The 20323-nt window shown below is 41.0% G+C and overlaps 1 protein-coding gene across 3 annotated transcripts in view; it reads left to right on the top strand.

Moving 5' to 3' along the window:
* The window catches only part of LOC134541658 (polycomb protein Scm), a 77590-nt gene that overhangs the window by 41575 nt on the left and 15692 nt on the right, over positions 1-20323 (top strand). For all 3 annotated transcript variants that reach the window (XM_063385257.1, XM_063385258.1, XM_063385259.1), the window contains exons 8-11: positions 380-526; positions 13798-13983; positions 18160-18360; positions 18951-19136. In XM_063385257.1, coding sequence (XP_063241327.1) covers positions 380-526; positions 13798-13983; positions 18160-18360; positions 18951-19136 — 720 coding nt within the window. The remainder of the gene's footprint in view (positions 1-379; positions 527-13797; positions 13984-18159; positions 18361-18950; positions 19137-20323) is intronic.

Below are 20323 nucleotides of genomic sequence, written 5' to 3' on the forward strand. Positions count from 1 at the left end.
ATGTTTATGAGTACCAAGTTTATGTTTATATCTGAGTGTTTAGGATCACGTTACAATATTGGAGGTCCATCACCTGACTGGAGATAATTTTTTTATTTATAATTTTAGTGGTAAGTTATTTATCCAAATTTTTTTCATAACAAGGCATAAATTTTATCTTCTGAATTTTTTTTACGTCATTACAACTGATAGATACTAATAATAGGGCTCCAGTTTAACAACTGAAAGGAAATGACTCATTATTGCATATGGACAACTAAAACAGACCTTAAAAACATTAAAATTTATTTGGCTTAAAACTGTAAGCACTAAGTAGTTTGGGGTATAAAAGGAAAAGTGCCTCAAGCCTATTTGGTGGTTTGCTTCTTCCTTTTTCCAGGCGCTATCAAAGGTGATATGATACACGTGACGTTCGACGGTTGGAAAGGAGCGTTCGACTACTGGTGTAGGTATGACTCAAGAGACATCTTTCCTGTTAGTTGGTGCGCGAGGAGTGGCCACCCCTTGCAGCCGCCTGGTCAGAAACGTGAGTACCAGCCTCTGAAATGAGACACACTGTTGCCTTTCAAAGTGTGTAGCATGGGAATATTTTTGGTTAGCAAGTTATCGATGATACATTTAAAATGGTAAAGGTTAAAGATATATGAAATTAATGTTTTCAGTTACTAAAAGTAAATGGTGTAGAAATGGAATAAATATCACTAAGTTAGGTCATGAAAATTACCTTGTTTTATCGCAAAATCGTAGCACATTTTATACTAAAATCAAGTTTGAAAAGTAGGAGTGCGACGTTTATGCGAAAAAAAAATTTTTTTGTTTGGTAAAGTTATTTATAAAAACAATACCCATTTATGGAAAGTAAATTTAATTAAAAAGTGAAGTACAAGAGCACGCCACACAATTTAAATTAATAACCTTTCTTCAACTTTAAATAGAAAAACAAAATCTGTGACCCGAATGCGAGTCTGAACTAACTCATAACTATTGTCGTACTACACACCACCGTGTGTGGGCCATCAAATGTAGTTGACTCGGCACTCAACAGAGCGCGCGTGTTGCATGAATCAGTGAGATATCAATATTCGACTACGTGTGCGCGCTCTATACGGGAAGCAACAAAACCAAACATGAATGATGCCAACTAGCGCTGGCTACATTTTTATAAGCGGTACACTGCGGCGACGCAGACGAAAAGATAAAGGTTATAACGTTTAAAAAGTCTAGAAAAGAAAATTTACACATCAGACAACTTCGTATTTCCGTTAATTAAATAAGTAAGTTGTGTTGTCTGAATAAATATTAGATTTCTACTTTAAAATACATTGTTTTATATGGAAAAGATTACTACACAAAGCGCTCCGAATCTAATAGCGGGACCAAATCATCATGTGACATTTACATGAGAGTTTTTTTTAAATCCAAATTTTGACGCCCTAAAATATGGGTGCGACGATTATGCGCATGCGACGATTATGCGATAAAAGAGGGTAAATGGACTGCAAATCAATACCAAAGACACAATTAAAAATGATTCACACTAGTTGGCAGTAAGTTTGTTTCATTGCTTAACTTACCACCATGATGATCGAAGATCAGCTGTTGCTTCATTACAGGCAGCCTACCTATAAACTTGGCGCTGCTCACCACCAATGTGGGAAGTTTAAAATTCACACATCTCTAAGACTGTACACTAAAATTTACTCACACTAATATTTACACATCAAAAATACCGTCGTCCTTGAAATGTCTCATAAACACTGGTATGGTAGCTTCACGATGGTGTGCTTCAGCAGTCCATTAGCAGTACAAACGGTAATTACTCTAGATGCATCATCCTTTTCAGGGTAAAGTTCCGAGATGCGCCCAAAGAGCCACTTTAGAGGTGGGAGCCGTTCTTCCTTGATGAGCACAAGCTGGTTGGAAGTGAAAGTGGTCCTCTACTCAGTCCACTTCTGCTGCTGTTGTAGTGCATGCAGCTGGTCACTGTGCAGATGATGCCAGAAGTCTTGCTGAAGGAGTTCGACAAGTTGCCAATGCTGTTAATTCAGTTAATCTGAATGATGTCCCGTAGGTTGGGCTCTGCCAATGTGACTAATGGCTCTTAAAGTTAGAAAAAAAATTGGGAGTCAAGAGCACTGCTGTCATTAGGATCGTCACTCAAGGGGCAGGGGTTCGAGTACATCGTAGCTTCCACTTGTACTGGAAGGGTGTAAAGCTCTTCAAACATAAGCATGTGGTGGCAGATCACCTTCCTCGTGAGTCTTTCCGGCCTCCTTCAAACCACCCAATTGAGCAGCAGGTGGATTAAAATTCCATGACACCAAGCATGGATATTGTGTCAGTGACGGCCTTTTGGTTTGAGGAGGAGAACAACGGGAGCTGCTGTAGTTCCTCAAGACAATTGTGCGTTCCAAAAAAGGTAGTTCTGTGAGCATTGTAAATATCAGAAGCTCTCCCACGCCTGGCAAGGAAGTGCTTGTAGGCTCCAATAAAGGTGTCTGTGAACATGTCTGATGCCAGTTCTGCATGAGCAGCCTTGGCAGCACAACACACAAAAATACAGAGGTACATCTTCAGATCCTTTGCCCCATGGACGTGAGCAATCTTAACCAGAAAGGTGCCTGTGTAGTTGACCCCTCTCTTAGCAAATGGTTTTACTTGTTGCGCTCTCATGGCTGGAAGATCGCCCATGATATGGGAGCTAGGCAGTGGTCTTTGCTTGAAGCATGGGATACATTGATTTTAGCAATGATATATGGCCTCTTTATCTGCGAGAATCCTGAATTGCTTCCTAAGAATCCCTCTAAGGGCCTGAACTCTGGGTGTTGCACGAAGAGATGTGGACTGAAATAATTAGCGGATGCAACATTTGTAAACAGCTATAGTTCGATTGAAAACGAGTCGCGATAGTAACCAACGTCCACTCACCACCATGTTGATTGTCAGACTGTCGACTGTCCTCTTCCGGTGCGCAGGTGCACCAACCTACTTCCTGGCCACTCCAGAGTGACCAACCACAATGCCCTGCAGGGCGGGAAGTTTAAAATGTTCAAAGTTTATACACTACACTAAACAGTCTCAAACTATATACACAAGTCGGAACATCCCGGCCACCTTGAAGTAACGAGGTTACTTCAATACATCACATGGCAGGGGGCAGAGCTTCACTGCCGGGCGTTTAGCTGTCCCTTTACTGGTACGCACGGTGGCCACGCGGGGAACCCCATCTGCACCAGGGTGAAGCTCAATGATGCGACCAAGTTGCCACTGTAGCGGGGGCAGACGGTCATCCTTCACCAACACCATCTGGTCTGGTATAAGGCAAGATCCTGAGACCTGCCATTTTACCCGCTGCTGTAGAGTGTGAAGGTAGTCTACTCCAACGACGCCAGAAGTTTTGATGAATTTGTTTAACCAACAACCAACGCTGGGCAGGTGGCAGGGGCGTATCTGGAAGCACGCGCTCAGGGGCTGCTACCAACGGTGCAAATGTCAAAAAATGTCCAGGAGTCAAGGCACTGAGGTCATGGGGGTCAGAGCTCACAGGGCAAAGTGGCCTCGAATTCAATACTGCCTCCACTTGAACTAGAACAGTATAGAGTTCTTCAAAGGTTAACACCTGATCACCAATGACCCTTCTCAACTGGGTCTTTGCCGACTTAACCCCAGCTTCCCACAGACCACCAAAGTGGGGGGCAGCAGGCGGAATGAAGTGCCAGGATGTACCATAGGATGAGAAAGTGTCTGTCACAACAGCTTGATGATCTGAAGAGCCTAGCAGCTGCTGCAACTCTGTCAGATGGTTGCTTGCCCCAACAAAATTCGTTCCACAATCACTAAATATATCGGAAACCCTACCTCTCCGACCGATAAAACGCTTATAGGCAGCCAAAAAGGCACTAGTGGATAGGTCTGACACTAGCTCCAAGTGTACGTCCTTTGTAGCACAACACACAAACAAACATAAATAGGCTTTCTGACGAGGTGCTTTCCGCAGACAACTGGACTTAATAACAAAAGGCCCTGCATAATCAACTCCTGTTCTAAGAAACTGCTTGACCTGTTGAACTCGCATAGCAGGGAGGTTGCCCATCGCTGGTTGACAGGACACTGGCTTGGCCCGAAAACATCGGATACAATGCCGCACGCAGTGAGAGATGGTCTGCTTGTCACCTAGGATCCAGTATTGCTCTCTGAGGATTCCCTGCAGAGCCTGCAGTCCAGGGTGGCCATTTTGGTTATGGCAGTGCCTAATGATCAGCTCTGTCAAGAAGTGTTTTTTCGGAAGTAAGAGGGGATGTTTCTGACCAAACGGCAAACTAGAATGATGTAATCTACCCCCTACTCTCAACAACCCAGACCTGTTCAGGAAGGGGGCAAGTTTCCGAAGCTGTGGTGATAGGCGTTGACCCTTCTGCAGGGCAGATAAGTCCTTATCGAACACAACAGACTGGACATGACGAATACACAATTGTAGAGCCTTATCCAACTCTGCAGTCGTCAGATTCCCCGTCATACGAGATGCCACTGAAACTCTAATGTTATGACTGAAACGAAGAACGTAGGCAAGTACCCGCAGAAGTTTGGTTAAACGACTGCATCGTGAGATAATGGCAGCTAGGTCTTCGGTACAAGGAACAACCATAAGGGCATGAAGCCTGTGCTCTTGCAACACAACTGGATCAAGCGACTCATTGGTTGTCAGACCAGATGGCCACAACTCTTCTGGCTCTCGCAACCATGGTGGCCCAGACCACCACAATGGATGTGTGATTAACTGAGCGGGCAGCAAACCTCGGGAGGCACAATCTGCACGGTTTTGCTCGGACTTAACATGCTTCCAAATTGTTGCAGAAGTAAGGTTCTGTATCTCGCTAACTCGTTTGGCGACGAAAGTCTTAAGCTGATGGGGCGATGTGTGCAACCATGCGATTACCACCTGAGAGTCCGTCCAGGCCACTACTGATGACGGGTTGACCTCTGCATACAATTTGGTAACATGGTGCAGCAGACGGGCCAGTAACAGTGCCCCACACAGCTCAAGACGAGGCAGAGACACAACTTTCACTGGCGCCACCTTTGATTTCGCAGCGATGAGATGTGTAGTAACTTCTAATCCTGGTCCACTGACACGTAAGTATAATACCGCAGCATAGCCAACCTCAGAACTGTCACAAAAGCCATGAAATTGGTATGAGCAACCTTGGGGTCCCTTAACGAGTCTCGGAATGGCGAGGGATGACAATACAGGAAGTTCACGATTGAACTGATTCCAAGAGTGTACAATATCCAATGATGGTACATCATCCCAGTCCAGCTGCTTCAACCAAAGTGTTTGGATCAGATGTTTTGAAAACATGAGCAGCGGAGTAAGCCATCCAAGTGGGTCAAAGATTCGGGCGACAGCCGACAGGATGTTTCGTTTGGTCGCAGGATTGGTGCAACGTTGTGTCTTATACGAAAAGGTATCAGCGGTTTGATTCCAATCCACCCCAAGAACCTTCACAGCATACCCGTTTCCATTGTCCAACGACAGAGATTGCGACATCTCTACGTCTTCAGGAGGCAGCCAATCTAGAAGCGCCGGATGATTGCTGACAAATTTCCGTAACTGAAAACCTCCGCTGGCCAATAAGTCTATCACCTCCCATTGAAGCGTTAGCGCCGACTCAAGGGAGTGGGAGCCAGTGACCACATCGTCAACATACACATCAGTAGTCAAAACCTTTGATGCCAATGGATACTTCTCTTTCTCATCATCAGCCAACTGTTGTAAGGTACGAAGTGCCAAGAAGGGAGCCGGAGCAACTCCATAGGTAACTGTTTTCAAGCGAAAATCTTGAATGGGATCCTTATCCGAGAAACACCACACAATTCGTTGGAGATCCCAGCAGTCTGAATGTATTTGTATTTGGCGATACATCTGCTTGATGTCCACAGTGAAGACAATGGTATGTAGTCTGAAGGATAACATGACATTTATAATCTCCTTTTGAAGTTTAGGACCTGTCAGCAAGGCATCGTTCAATGAGGTTCCCGACGAATCCTTCGCCGATGCGTCAAAAACTACTCTTGAGTTTTGTTGTTGAGCTATCTGGTTTGACCACACAGTGATGCGGGAGATAGTACATTTGCGACGATGTGCCCGCAGGTGACTTGATAGCCTCCATGTGTCCCTTATCCAAATAATCTTGCATGAAATCACAATAGAGCTGATGTAATTTTGGATCCTTCTGAAGGCGAGTCTCCACACGAAGCAAACGGTTAACTGCCTGTGGCCTACTGATCCCAAACTTTTGTGTTTCAGAACGAAATGGCAAGGACACAGTGTATCTGCCTAAGTGATCTCATGAGTGGGTGCACACAAAATGCTCTTCACATTGAATGTCCTCTGGTGACTGATGTTTAGTGGGGGGAAACTCCTCTAGTTCCCAGAACCGGTTCATAATGTCGGGTAATGCCGGAACGGTGAGAAGAGAGACACAAAAGGCCTTAGCAGTGGGACACTGGCACTCTACAGGACCCATCAAGACCCATCCCATGAGCGACTCCAAGGCTGCAGGGTAGCCCTCGTGTTTGCCCCCTGTTAGAAGACGAGGGAGTAAATCAGCACCGATGAGCAGATCGATCGGACCAGGTGTATCAAAGGTCGGGTCAGCAAGTTTGAGATGACTCACGGCCTTACGTACCTCCGAGGACAATGGCGTACTGGGCAACTGATTCGTTATCCTCGGAAGCACAAATACATCAATAGCAAAGTGAATATCACTATCAATGGGTGAGATTACAACTGAGGTGTACGATTTGGCAACAGTAACCGGGGTGTTGGACAACCCATGTACCGATAAGCCAGTTCTTCGACGAGGTAATCCTAATGTTTGAAGACAGTGTTCAGAAATGAAACTAGCCTGGCTGGCCGTATCCAGTAATGCACGAACGGCAACACGTGCTCCAGACGCAGTAAAAACATGTACCTGAGCAGTAGATAACAGAATTGTCTTAGATGCCAGCTTCATTACTGGAGTAACAGCAGAAACTATTGCACTGGATTCTTCATGGGTAGACAGGGTAGTATCCACATTATCTTCAGCTCCATTAGGCTCGGCAGCTCGATTGAAGTGTAACAACGAATGGTGCCGCACTCCACAGCGGCGACAAGCAGATTTTGAGGGACAATGCTTGGCCTGATGAGAAGCGGCCAGACAGTTTATGCAGAGCCTATGTTCCTTCACAACAGTGTAACGATCTGCAGGGTCTTGCTGCAAAAACTGTGAACATGAATACAGGTTGTGCGGAGCTCCGCACACAACGCACACCTGCTGGGAACTCACCAAACACTTAGACGTCTGCATGCGACTAGGCGTCCCTCTAGGCAGTGGTTGTGGCTTCCACCTGTGTGCCGGTACGGATCTAGAGTTAGGTCGGGATGAACATACTGCCTCATGCGCATTGCAGTGCTTCTCAAGGAATGCTATGAAGTCACCGAGGGTGGGGAATTCATTAGATAAAGTCATTTCCCACTTAGTGCGCAACACATTGTCTAAACATTTACAAAGAATTGGAAGCAGTATCAAATTCCAGTGATCGACTGGGACATTCATGGCCTTCAAAGCAGAAATGTTTTCGGTAATAACCGATAACAGATGTCTTAAGGATTTAGGATTGTCTAGTGATGCAACTGGTGCTTGTAACAATGCCTCAACGTGTATGCTCACAGCAAGACGCTTGTTTTCGTAGTGGTTAGTCAACAAATCCCACGCCACACGGAAGTTGGCAGCTGTCATGGGCAGCGCCTGAACCATCCCAAGTGCCTCACCCTGTAAGGAGGTTTTCAGGTACGCAAGTTGTTCAATTGGGGAAACATCATGATTGTTGATAATAAGTGTGGAGAACAAATTGGCAAAATTCAGCCATTGCCTCTGGTCACCATCAAAACTAGGCAGTGTTATCTTAGGAAGTGCTACACGAGGACTGGTGCTCGGACCGGTCGGGGGCGGCGAGTCACTGGAAGATGGACCTGACAAGCTGTCAAATACGGCTATCACATCAAAATATTTAGCTTCAAATTCATTCATGCGAGCAGCATGGTCGTCCAAATTGAACTCGTCTAGAGTGTCAGATGCGGCCTCAACTGTGACATAGTCTGCATCAAAATGATCGCGGAGCTGAGCAAGGTCTCGTACCGTGGCCAAAAACAAGCCCTGCTTGGCTGGGTCAATGCGTACGACTTGTGCAAGATCATGAGCTCTCTTCATGCGACCTTCCGTCAACTTAAGTCTAACTATTGCCGCCCGTACGGCCGCCATCGTGACAAAGACGTCACGAGACTTAATATGTGAGGTTAGGGCACCACTACAACTGAAAACTATAACCTCTACAAATAATTACGAAAATCTCAAGCACAGAACAGCGGAACGACGCAAGGTACCTGGGAGTCCCATACCAGCAAAGCAAACAATAAACAGATGCCCATTCCAGAACAACTAAGTGGATAATCAGCCTTAAGAGTCCACAGCAACGACGACTAAATTAACACAAAGACTTGACGGAGCACTGAGAGCATCACCATACAATAAAGGAGACTTGCGATGTGCTAATTTTGCCGGTATCCCACGACGACGACACACCATGTGCGCGATCGCACCATATCAAAACGTACTAAGTGGTCTGTAAACATCCAACGAAAACTCACTTAGGTATGACGTGGATAACGGACAAATCACTTGCACCACAAAACAAGAACACGAAATGCAACGAAACAAAGTAACGAAACTTATCGCCGAGACGAAACAACAGCGCGAGTACCGAACTGTACCGCATGGGCCGAGACAAAGCGAGATTACACCACCAAATTACGACGAATCCCGGAACAGATCCGGCCCGGAGGACCAATAATGTTGCACGAAGAGATGTGGACTAAAATAATTAGCGGATGCAACATTTGTAAACAGCTATAGTTCGATTGAAAACGAGTCGCGATAGTAACCAACGTCCACTCACCACCATGTTGATTGTCAGACTGTCGACTGTCCTCTTCCGGTGCGCAGGTGCACCAACCTACTTCCTGGCCACTCCAGAGTGACCAACCACAATGCCCTGCAGGGCGGGAAGTTTAAAATGTTCAAAGTTTATACACTACACTAAACAGTCTCAAACTATATACACAAGTCGGAACACTGGGATTATATATTTTCTCATGGTAGTAACTTATAATGAGATCAGTCAACATGTTGCCTTTGGAAGCTCCGGGTGCTTTTGGTCGAAAGGAATACTGGAGTCAGCCCACCCTTATCAAGTAATTTTTGTCAAAAAATAGTATCAGTTTTCGAAGTTAAAGGAAAGTGCAACGTTTCTTTTTCAGGGCACTTATATAACTTTGGAATGACTGGACAGCACAGAATTAAAGCCAGAATTGTAAGGACTGATTTGGTTCATCAGGAGGCAACATTGTCAATCTGGAGTTCTGTCTGTGAAACACAACAATTGTGGATAAACACAATACATAACACATGATAGGCAAGATAGCCTGGTTAGCTGATTGAAACAAAGTAACAGCTGAGTGAGATCATCAAAAGACATAACAGTGGCCAATGAAATAGTCTACTTGTGCAGTCTCCGGCGATTTGGAAGTGTTGGTGAGTCGCTTGGCCACGATGGACCAGTGCATCACAAGTGCATACCTGCCAGCCCTCCCGCTTTAGGCGGGAGACTCACGATTTTATACCCTTTCTCCCGCCCTCCTGATTTGTCATTAAAATCTCCCGTTTTTTAGTTCTGTTTCTCTTTAAGTTTTTAATCCAATAAATTTATAGAATTAATATGTTTGTACCATTATTCCGTACAATTGTATAGTAACTACGGTTCATACCATAACGTGTAGTTATTTTAATAGCCTAAATGCCCACAATTGTCGCCTAAAACTCTTGGTTAAGCGTACATCTAAGAAAGAAACGTAGTTATTTACGATAATTATGGGAGCTGTTTCGGTACACGTTCGTCATTGGTGTTTGTTAGCCAACCAGAAAAAGCAAAAAGGTTTGTTTTCCAAAATGGCGTGTTTTGTCAACATTGTAAACTGTGTTTTCGGTGGTGTTTTGAAATAAAGACGGACTGGATTAATAATGAGTTTATGATACCACTGTTTACATTCGTGCCCAAATTCGCTTCGGTTTGTTAGCCGGCTATGTGTGAATTGTTTGTTTGTCTCCGAACAAATTTACCTTTGTTCGCGTCTGTGCTCACAGAATAAGTGTAGTCTTCGAATTAATTCAACGGTGTATTCAAAAAAATATTATTTTGTGGAAGCAGTTGCGTGATGAGTATTTTGTACGCGTTTAGTTGTAGGCCTACTCCGCAATAGGGATTTAATAGAAATGGCCTACAGTGAAGTATCTTGTTGTGTACAAGAAGAGATTTAGTGACGAATTTCCGTGCATTTTGCAATCGAGGAAAGGTGAACATGCTGCATTTTTTTCTTTGTGTCGTGATTTGTCCGTCAAAATAAACAAAATTTCACCCCCCCCCCTTCCGCGTTTTATTGGGGGCAACAAGCATTGTTTACTCCACTAAAAAACCTCCCGCTTTTTGACTGGCCAAAGTTGGCAGGTATGCAAGTGATGCTTCAACAGTTGAGTGGTGAGAATGCCACGGGTGGCCCAGTTAGCAGGATTGAACTGGAACATGTTTCCAGCGGATGGGACAAGTGAGGTCTTGGAGTTTGCTTACCCTGTTTGCCACTTATGTCTTCAACTGATGAGGAGAGGAATTAATCCACGCTAAGACCACTTTTTGAATCAATCCAGGCAGTTACAGATGACACAGGCAAGGTTTCCAAGTAAGGCTGTGTACGTGAGCCAACAGGAGAGCTGTACGAAGCTCAAGCGAGACAAATGTTTATACATTGACTGGTGCAGACCTAGGATTTGCCTATTAGCAGAAAGATTTTGGTCCGATCACTAGGGCACACCGGGCACAGTAACACCGCTGCCTCATAACCAATCTCAGAACTGTTTGAGAACCCATGGAACTGATAGGTAGAGCTTTCTGGATCTTAAATAAATCTAGGAAGGGCATTGGAGGACAGAAGAGGAAGATCCTGGCTAAAGTGATCCCACTACTCAACAATATTGGGGGGGGGGGGGGGGGGGTGTCCGTAACCACAAGCACTGTAATAAATGCTTAGCAAATATCAGAAGTGGATCAAGCCATTCTAGGGGATCAAATATCCTGGCTACTGTGGCAAGACAAGACTGGATGGAGTAACCATGGATTATGATATAGAAGGTGTCAGAGACAGGATTCCCTTGCAGTGCCAAGATATTAACAACTTTGATGTCTGATTTGTCATCAGCTACCTCGATAGTAACGAAATCTGCCTCAAACCTTTCATGAACTTGGTGAAAGTCATGAACCATAGCATAGCACATCTGTATTTACCTGCAGAAGAGTTGCCCCTGAGTATGGGTCTCAGCTATAATTTGGGTCATAAAACTAAAACTTTTTTGCCATAAGGGTTGCCCTCAAGTATGAGTAGCACCATATATCTTTTACAACTCTTTTTGTCTGCTTTCTGTGCTACTCGCCTCTCCCCTACTTATTTACGACCCCTCCTAATAACAAAATACTGTTGTACTTTTTTAAACGAGACCTCTTCCAAAACAGAAAAAAAAAGGCAGCAAGCTACCCTTTATTGTTAGTTTCTTATATTAAAATTGGCATGCACGTTACAGTCAGCAAGAAATTTGTGTGGGAACTGAAGAACGTAAAAAACTGGGCTGTGAAGTTTGGTTTTCAAAGCACTAACGATGGCTGTAGTTTTTTCATGGAATGCTGCATTTGGAAACTGATTCACTGACATTTACATGTAAAGGAAAGGGAGGGAGAGTGAACCGTCATCACCGCTACATGGCCACACACACTCACAAACTAGCTGGTTTATTTGTACAGTTCCCCTCCTCCAGCAGTGTGCCAGCCCAGCAGTCACATGACTCGCCGGTGCCAGCTGTGGCTGGGCGACCGGGCAGACGTAGCACACTCACTCACTCACACACTGCTCATTTATACTTACTTGTAACATACTTATTAAAAACCAACACACGAGAGTTATTTACACACATACTCGAGCCACACCACAATTATAAAAATTTTTTACCCACAGTTATAAATTCACATAATAATCACACTACAATTTTTTTAACTAAAAATTGGCATAAAATATGCTATCCATATGCAGGGAAATACGGTGAGTTTAGTTTAGACGAATTATCACTAATGCACTGATAGAGGTAGAAGACATGTTTGATACGAGCCTTAGCCATTTAAATACGAACAAGTGCCGAATGTGTATCTGCCATGTTACACAAGATAAAGGAGGCCTAGAGTCTCAAAAATAGGAGCAAATGCTGAGTATGTATAAACCAAAGTAAGCAATGATGAAACAGCTCTGAATCATGATTTGGACGAAATACAACAAAGATGCAGCCAAGTTTCGACACGAGAATCAGAACCATAACCTGTAAAGGCCAGAGAACATTAGAAACAAGTGTGGACACTATGAATGAAATCTAAAACCACAACCACTTGGGACAAAACCAAATCACCCATAATTATTAACAATTATCTCTTTAAGCCACCCTTCTAAACCATGATGTTGCAGGAAACGGTTATCTTACACAAAAAACACTTTGCATGAAGCTCGACTGTTCACAGTGTGCACAAGAAGCAAAGTTTATTTCTTTTAAAAAAAAAAAAAAAAAAAAAGGAACGATCCATCCCGGAAGTCCAAATGTTTTGTCATGAAACGTAAATGGACTGCAAATCAGTTACCACATACACAATTAACAATGATCACACCGATCGGCAGCAAATATGCTGCATTGCATAACTTGCCACCATGATGATTAAAAATCAGCTGTTTCTTCATTACCAGAAGCCACAGGGCTGCCCACCTTGGCTGGCAGCCAACTTGAAAACTTCTGCTGCTGTTGGTTAGCAGCATGGGAAGGTTAAAAATCACACGTCTCCAACACTATACACTAAAATGAACACACACTAATTAATATTTACATGCTTAAACATTCTGAGGTACATAATTATGTATGATTACAATAGTACAGGTTTTTGTAAAAGACAAGACATAAAAACAATTATAATGACATTCTCAAAATGAGTTATTTTATTGTTGTTGTTGTATATTTTTTGGCTTTTTCAAAGTCTGTACTAAAACTATGTAAAATTATCATGTTGACATGTTGGTATGTTAAAGTTTATAAAAATTCTTCATTGAAGTTTGGTGAGGTAAACAGCTGGTAGTGCCATTATGTGTAGTGAAATTTCCCAGGATCTGAAAGTAATTTGATATATATTAAAAATTATTATTATTATTGTGGCATCTAGAATTTTAAATTTATTTTAAAGTGTGGTTCACCTTTGAGGATACGTATCGCACTGTGAATATAAATGTGGATGAGTAATGTCAATTTTGCCATTTCAATCCTGCTCTGACCACTGTGCAGATAAAAAAAATTAATTCATTTTTCATATAAAAACCATATATACTCATGCTCTACCTAATTTTACTTACTTCCATTCAAGTTGTTAATACATCTCTTATTAATTATTTTTTTATAATTAATGGATTTCAGACACATTGTATTATATTTTGATGTGATGCATTAATACTTATTTATGTACTGGAACATACAACTAGCAACAACTCCTCATCCGATGGCTTGTCTGTGTTCACACTCCGTCATGATGTTGGTCGCGAGAGTGCGGACGGGGGGCGCGTGCTTGCAGCTGCCTATGGCTCGAGCCGGTTCAAGGCGCGGGTGTGCAACGTGGCTCCCCCCGTGGCCCCGGAGACGGCCCAGCAGCTGTCCCCCGCGCCCGGCGCCGTGTCGCCCTCCTGCGTGCCCGCCATGACGGCCACCAGCACCACCGTGGAGCCCGTCACCTCCAGCGAGCAGAAACCTGCCGACGAGTGTGAGTGCCCGTTGTGTTCCCCCCGTGACATCGCGAGAATGATGATAGGTAGAGACCCGGAAATTTCGCGAATTCCTCTGGCCTCGGGGTAGAATTCAAAGTCATAGGTGTGTTGAACCGATGTCTGCTTATCCATCGGTTGATTTCTTAGCGAGAACAGTTTTATACTTGTTAATTGGCACTAGCTGATTCGCTTACTTCTCTCCTAGCCGGGGATCGTTGGCTCACGGTCGTAGAGGGGCGTGTCCCAACTACTGCTGTCCAATCACGAACACAGTGCGAGAGTGTGAAGGTTTGCGTTCTAGCTTGCGACTAAATGAATGCGCGAAATTTCCGTATCTCTAATGATAGGAAGGTAAGTATGAATTAGAATCACTGTCGTTAAAAACGGTCACTTTCATAAATAAAATCATTTAAAACGGTTTCTACACTGCGCACACTCCAATGTTTTTGGCGTCCAACCGATATGGTGCAACAACGAACTGAAGGAAAAGTAACAGCTTCACACACTTACCATATTATGCGTTCGTGGCCACCCCCTGGGTATTCTGGCATTTAAAATACAGTAAAACCCTTATTTCATGCAGTTTGGTGTACAGGCGACACTTCTATTTGTGGTAGGAGTTGGCATGGGTTGGGTAAATTCTTCGATGCCATGATTCTGTAAATTCTCATTGGGGTTATGTTATTCAGGGTGTTTACTTTTATATTTTTGGTCAAAGTGCATTAGATATTTGCTTCTTTTTTCTTTTTTTTTCCCACACATATTCAGTTGTTCTCACATTATAAATTAGAGCCTCATGGAAATCAACATTGTTGCTGTTTCCACTGAATACCTGTAGTGTAAATGTTTTGAGTACCATTAAGAAATACAAAACCTCAGTATAGTGTTTACGGGAATACCAAAGAAAAATAATATACAGTAGAATTGTATTCAAAACACAGTGAAATAAGTTGATCTATAGAAGGAAAAAAAATTATGGAAATGTACTCATGAAATGCTAAATGTAAGTCTCCATAAAACAAGAAACAATGTTCTGAAATGAAAACTGACAATAATGATAAACTCTTGAGTGAACCAAATGCACCGGTAGCGCCGAATACAATCTGGCTGTCTAGGTAAAAGAACGGAATCCACCAAATAAAATTTCTGAACATGAGCGGCTTGATGGTGCCGATACCAGAATGTGTAGAACTATAGAATAGAGAGTTAGACCTTTAACTTATCTGTTGTTTCGCTGGTACATACAGTGAAACCTTATTAATACAATATCAGTTAATCCAAATTACTCGTGTTAGTTCATTTCTATAATACAAAATACCAGATAATATGTAATTTGAAGTTCCATTGTAGCCCAAAACTAGTTTTGTGTATATTTAAGGTCTGATAGTAGAAAGCATTAAAGTGAAACTCCATATTTGAGTTCTTAGTATTTACATTTCTTGCAATTAATGAAATTTTCTGTAGGTCCCATTTACATGTCATTAAATACAATGCAATACTTTTACTCAAAACTATGCAGCAAAAATTACTTTCTTCCTGCTATTCATGTCTCATTTTTCTACCTAAACACCTGGCTTTTATTTACATAAAACTCATTTAAGACTTTTGCACACAATACAATTTCCCATCAACTATGATAAAATGTTTCAATCCCACCATTTTCTCCATAAGATTTACAATGTACATTATTATTCCTGACATTTAAGTTGTCCATAAACATTTTTTTTTCACACGTGTGTGTATGTGTGTGTGTGTATATATATAATTATATTTGTTTAGTTTTATATATATATATATATATATTTAAAGTTGAAATCCATTAGTCGGTAGGAAATTACAGTTTACTTATTTAATAACAGGAATACGAAACTGTCCAAAGTGAAAATTTTCTTTCAGGCACGTTTTCAATTATCTGTTCCTTCCCCACAAGAGGGCTAGTTTGCATCATGATTGGTTAGGTTGATGATTGTATAGAGTGTGCACACGTAGTTGAGTATCAATATCAATAGCTCACTGATTGCATTCAGCACGCGGACTCTGTCTCTTGCCAAGTGAACTAATTTTTAAAGGCCCATACTCTTTCTTGGTTAGTGTGTACTACAACGATAGTTATCGATACGTTATATTAGTTCTGTGTCGCATTTGTGTCATAGTTTTTGCTGTCAGTTTGTTTTAATTGATACAAAATTTTTTTTCTTAAAATCTAAAATTGAGATTAAAATTAAACACAAAATTAGAGTATTTGTTTGATATGTAAATTCTCATTTGAAAACTTTTTTCACATCAGATTTTTGTACATGTTTATTTAACCTTGTAAACAAATAAGATTTAATCAAAAATAAATTTAAACTTTTTGTGGTTTTTATGTCATTTATTTTGGGCAAGGCTTGAATATTTATGGTCTATTAGTAGGCTATTAAACATTATTTTTATTTTTCTTTAATACATTCAGGTAATGAGATGCCGTAAAATGGGATGAGTATGAACAGTGGGGTCCTGCAATACTGACACTGAAACAATTAAAGCCTTTAACCAGTTGTGTGGCTTTGTGGCTTTGTTCAAAGTGTGTTTTAAAAAAAAGAGAAGCAAACAAAATACCGTGTTTTATCGCATAATCGTCACACATTTTATACTAAAACCAAGTTCAAAAAGTAGGGGTGCGACGTTTATGCGAAAAAAAAAAAATTTTTTTGTTAGGTAAAGTTATTCATAAAAACAAAACCCATTCATGGAAAGTATGTTTATTTAAAAAGTGGAGTATATAAAAGCATGCCGAACAATTTAAATTAATAAGTCATACAACCAAAACCTTTCTTCAACTTTAAATAGAAAAAACAAAATGTGAATGCGAGACTGAGCTATCACATAACTATCATGGTAGTACACACTACGAAAGAGTGCGGGCCAACATATGTAGTTAACTCAGATCTCGACAGAGAGCGCACATTGCATGCAATTGACGAGATATCAGTATTGATATTCAACTACATGTGCGCGCTCTATACGGGAAGCAACATAACCAAACATGAATGATGCCAACTAGCACTGGCTACATTTTTATAAGTGGTACACCGCGGTGTTGCAGACGAACAGATAGAGTTTATGACGTTTAAAAACGTCTTTAAAAGAAAATGTACACATCAGACAACTTCGTATTTCTGTTAATTAATTAAGTAAGTGGTAATGTCCGAATAAATATTAGAATTATACTTTAAGACCAATTTTTTTTTTTTACTGAAATCATCTCTGCTTTAACAATGACAAAATTTTAATATGTGACATAAAGAAATATGGCATAAACACTGTTGAAACAAATAGGGCATGCAAGTGAAACATGTGTAATAAAACAAAGCACTTTAAAACTGTAAATCTTAAGAAGAAATTACATTAAAATTGCAATGAAATATATAAATGAGTGACAATATTGCTGAATGAGGAAATAGACTGTATTTTTACTGTCAGGATCTGAACGCCAGCAGTGATTGACCTATTTCATGGTTTAAAGTTAATTTAAAAATATTTGAATTGAAACATAAAAATTTGGGCTACAGCAAACCTGTTTCCTGTGTTGTTGAATCGTTTTCAATAACCAAGTATTGGCCCAGCAAATATTATTAATATTTTTAGTTTAGCATTAAGGAATAATAATAATATAAATGATAATAACAATAAGCACAACAATGATTGTTGTTTTTATTATAATTGCTTTTATAAGAACAGAAACCGGAACCGAACCGAGGTACTTGACGTAAAATTGTATCGGAATCAAATTGGTATATAAATACCTTAACCACACAGACCTATTAATTTAATTAACATATATTTTTATGTATTGGCCCAGCAAATATTATTAATATTTTTAGTTTAGCATTAAGGAATAATAATAATATAAATGATAATAACAATAAGCACAACAATGATTGTTGTTTTTATTATAATTGCTTTTATAAGAACAGAAACCGGAACCGAACCGAGGTACTTGACGTAAAATTGTATCGGAATCAAATTGGTATATAAATACCTTAACCACACAGACCTATTAATTTAATTAACATATATTTTTATGGGAGAAATGTATGTGATTAGCACTCTGTTTTGCTGACAAGAATTAGATCATTACTCTGATGGGCGAGTGTTGAACGAAAGGGTAACTAACCTGGCCGTGGTTTCAGATGCCGTGTTCGTGAACCACAGCTGCAAGTGCGGGCCGTACCTGGACCCGCGCAAGGTCTCCGCGCTGCCGATGATGTTCAGCGGCAAGTCGGTCCACAGGCTGGCCCGGGACTGTGTCCAGGGACTTGTGGACGCCGCGCTCGACCAGAAGCACGTCTTCAGCCTGCTGAGGCGCGGCCAGGGCCAGGTCGTCATCACCGGTGTGTGTACCAGCCTGATGATGGGAACAGATCTGGGTTCCCGAAATACAGCAACTGTCTTCTCTTAGGAAGACCACTGTGTCGTTTGTGATGTCGCCGTCATTTTGTCAGAATACTGTTCAATTTCATCACTGAGTTCAACATGAGCATTGCTGTAATGTCACTGTATTTTCCAAATTATCTGTTTAATATCATCGTTTGGTTCCTCTGTCTGTCACTGTGTTGTCCACGGTTATTGTTTTGTGTGTACTCAGTTCTTTTTTTTTTTTTGCTAATGTGTTTGTCTGTGCTCAAACATTGTTCTAATTCCTTCTACATAATCCTTTTGTTGTCTAAAATTTAACATTTGACATCTGCTGATTTTTGTTATGTTTTCTGTGTATTTGTGTATTTATGTTTCTTTGTCTGTTCTTCAGCCTTTTTGTCTATGAGGCAGTAATTTAAAGCAAACAAAAAATTTCACGCTTCCAGTATTTTACTCACTTTTGAACATCATAGTTTTTTACAGAGTTATTTCAACTTATGAAGTTTCCTCCTATAACTATAACTGTACTGCCATTAAGCTAAAAAAATTTCATAATTGTTCGCAGCATCATTTGACCACAAGACAGAGAGCACAGAGCTTCCTCCATTCGAGAAGTTGTCAGACCTGTGGGACTTGCTGGAAATCTTGTTCGACGAGATGATGTGCTGCGAGAACATCTACACGTCGCAGCTGCTGTCCGAGGGATGCCCCAAGTGCAGCAAGCACCTGGTCACACCAGCAGTCAAGAAAGGTAGCACTCCCTTTGTTAACAATTGTGTTGGGTCAGCTAATTCCTGTTGAGAGGTTTCTTGAGGTACATAGAAATTTAAATTTAGAAAATAAGAAATTTTCTTAAGTCAGTTTTTTTAAGAGAGTTTTACTGTATCTTTACTTAAACTCAAAACAAGGCTATAAATGTTAATCCCAGTTGTAACAGTAAAATACTTTATTCATATTAGTGATGTGTTGGTCTCTCACTTGCTAAGTAAGCTTCTTAATTCCCATTGTCAAAGTACGCTCTGTGACTCATGTTTGAATGAGGAGATCTGCCTGACTGCTGAGCTATTCTTTGCGAAATCTAAATTCTGGTTAAAGTCAACGAAGGGTTTTGTAAAAAAACATGTCACTTCCCTTCAAGTCACCAATGAATAGAAACTACTATATGCATGCGTGAAAGTAATGGGTAGTACATCTTTTAATCTCCCTACCATTCCTACTGGCCCAGTGCTAGTCTATAATGTGGAGGGCAGGAAGTGTCATAGAAGTTTTTGTACAGAGGACCTAAACTTTTTTTTTGTCCTCTTGTTATTAGGAGAAAGGGATGATCATTTCAAGTAAGAATAGACCTGTGGACAAAATAACACTGGCTCTACATATTCTTTTAAATAAATTGCCAAGTTTTTTTATAATTGTCTGCTTCTTATGAACTGCATGATTTGCTACCACTAATGCAGCCCTACATCATTTTTAACTTAATCAACAAATCATGTGTGTGTGTGTATCCTCTTTTTACATAGGGTGACCGCAGACTGGGAAAACCGGGGAAATTTAGGGAATTTGTAATACAAAAGAGAAAACCTCGATTTTTTTGATGGGTCAGGAATTTTTTGAGATAAGCTTGTTTCAGCATTGTAATGGTTTCTTCAATGTCCATTTTTTATAAAATGTCTGCATCATTTTCAAAATTGTGTCTCCATATTACCATATTCACCCAATAATCCACGCAGAATTTCTCTTAAATTGTGTGTTTAAAAGCATATTGTGCAGCTTATTAACAACACTGCATAGCAAGAGTTTGTTCAGGCTCCGATGTTGATTAACCTGCTGTTGGTTTAATTACAACAGATATCTTGCGTGTGGTTAGAAAGTACATATATCCTCTTTTATCGCATAATCGTCGCACCAATATTTTAGGCGTCAAAATTTTGATAAAATAAC

Source organism: Bacillus rossius (assembly GCF_032445375.1).
Source record: "Bacillus rossius redtenbacheri isolate Brsri chromosome 4 unlocalized genomic scaffold, Brsri_v3 Brsri_v3_scf4_1, whole genome shotgun sequence".
NCBI classification, from domain to species: Eukaryota; Metazoa; Arthropoda; class Insecta; order Phasmatodea; family Bacillidae; genus Bacillus; species Bacillus rossius.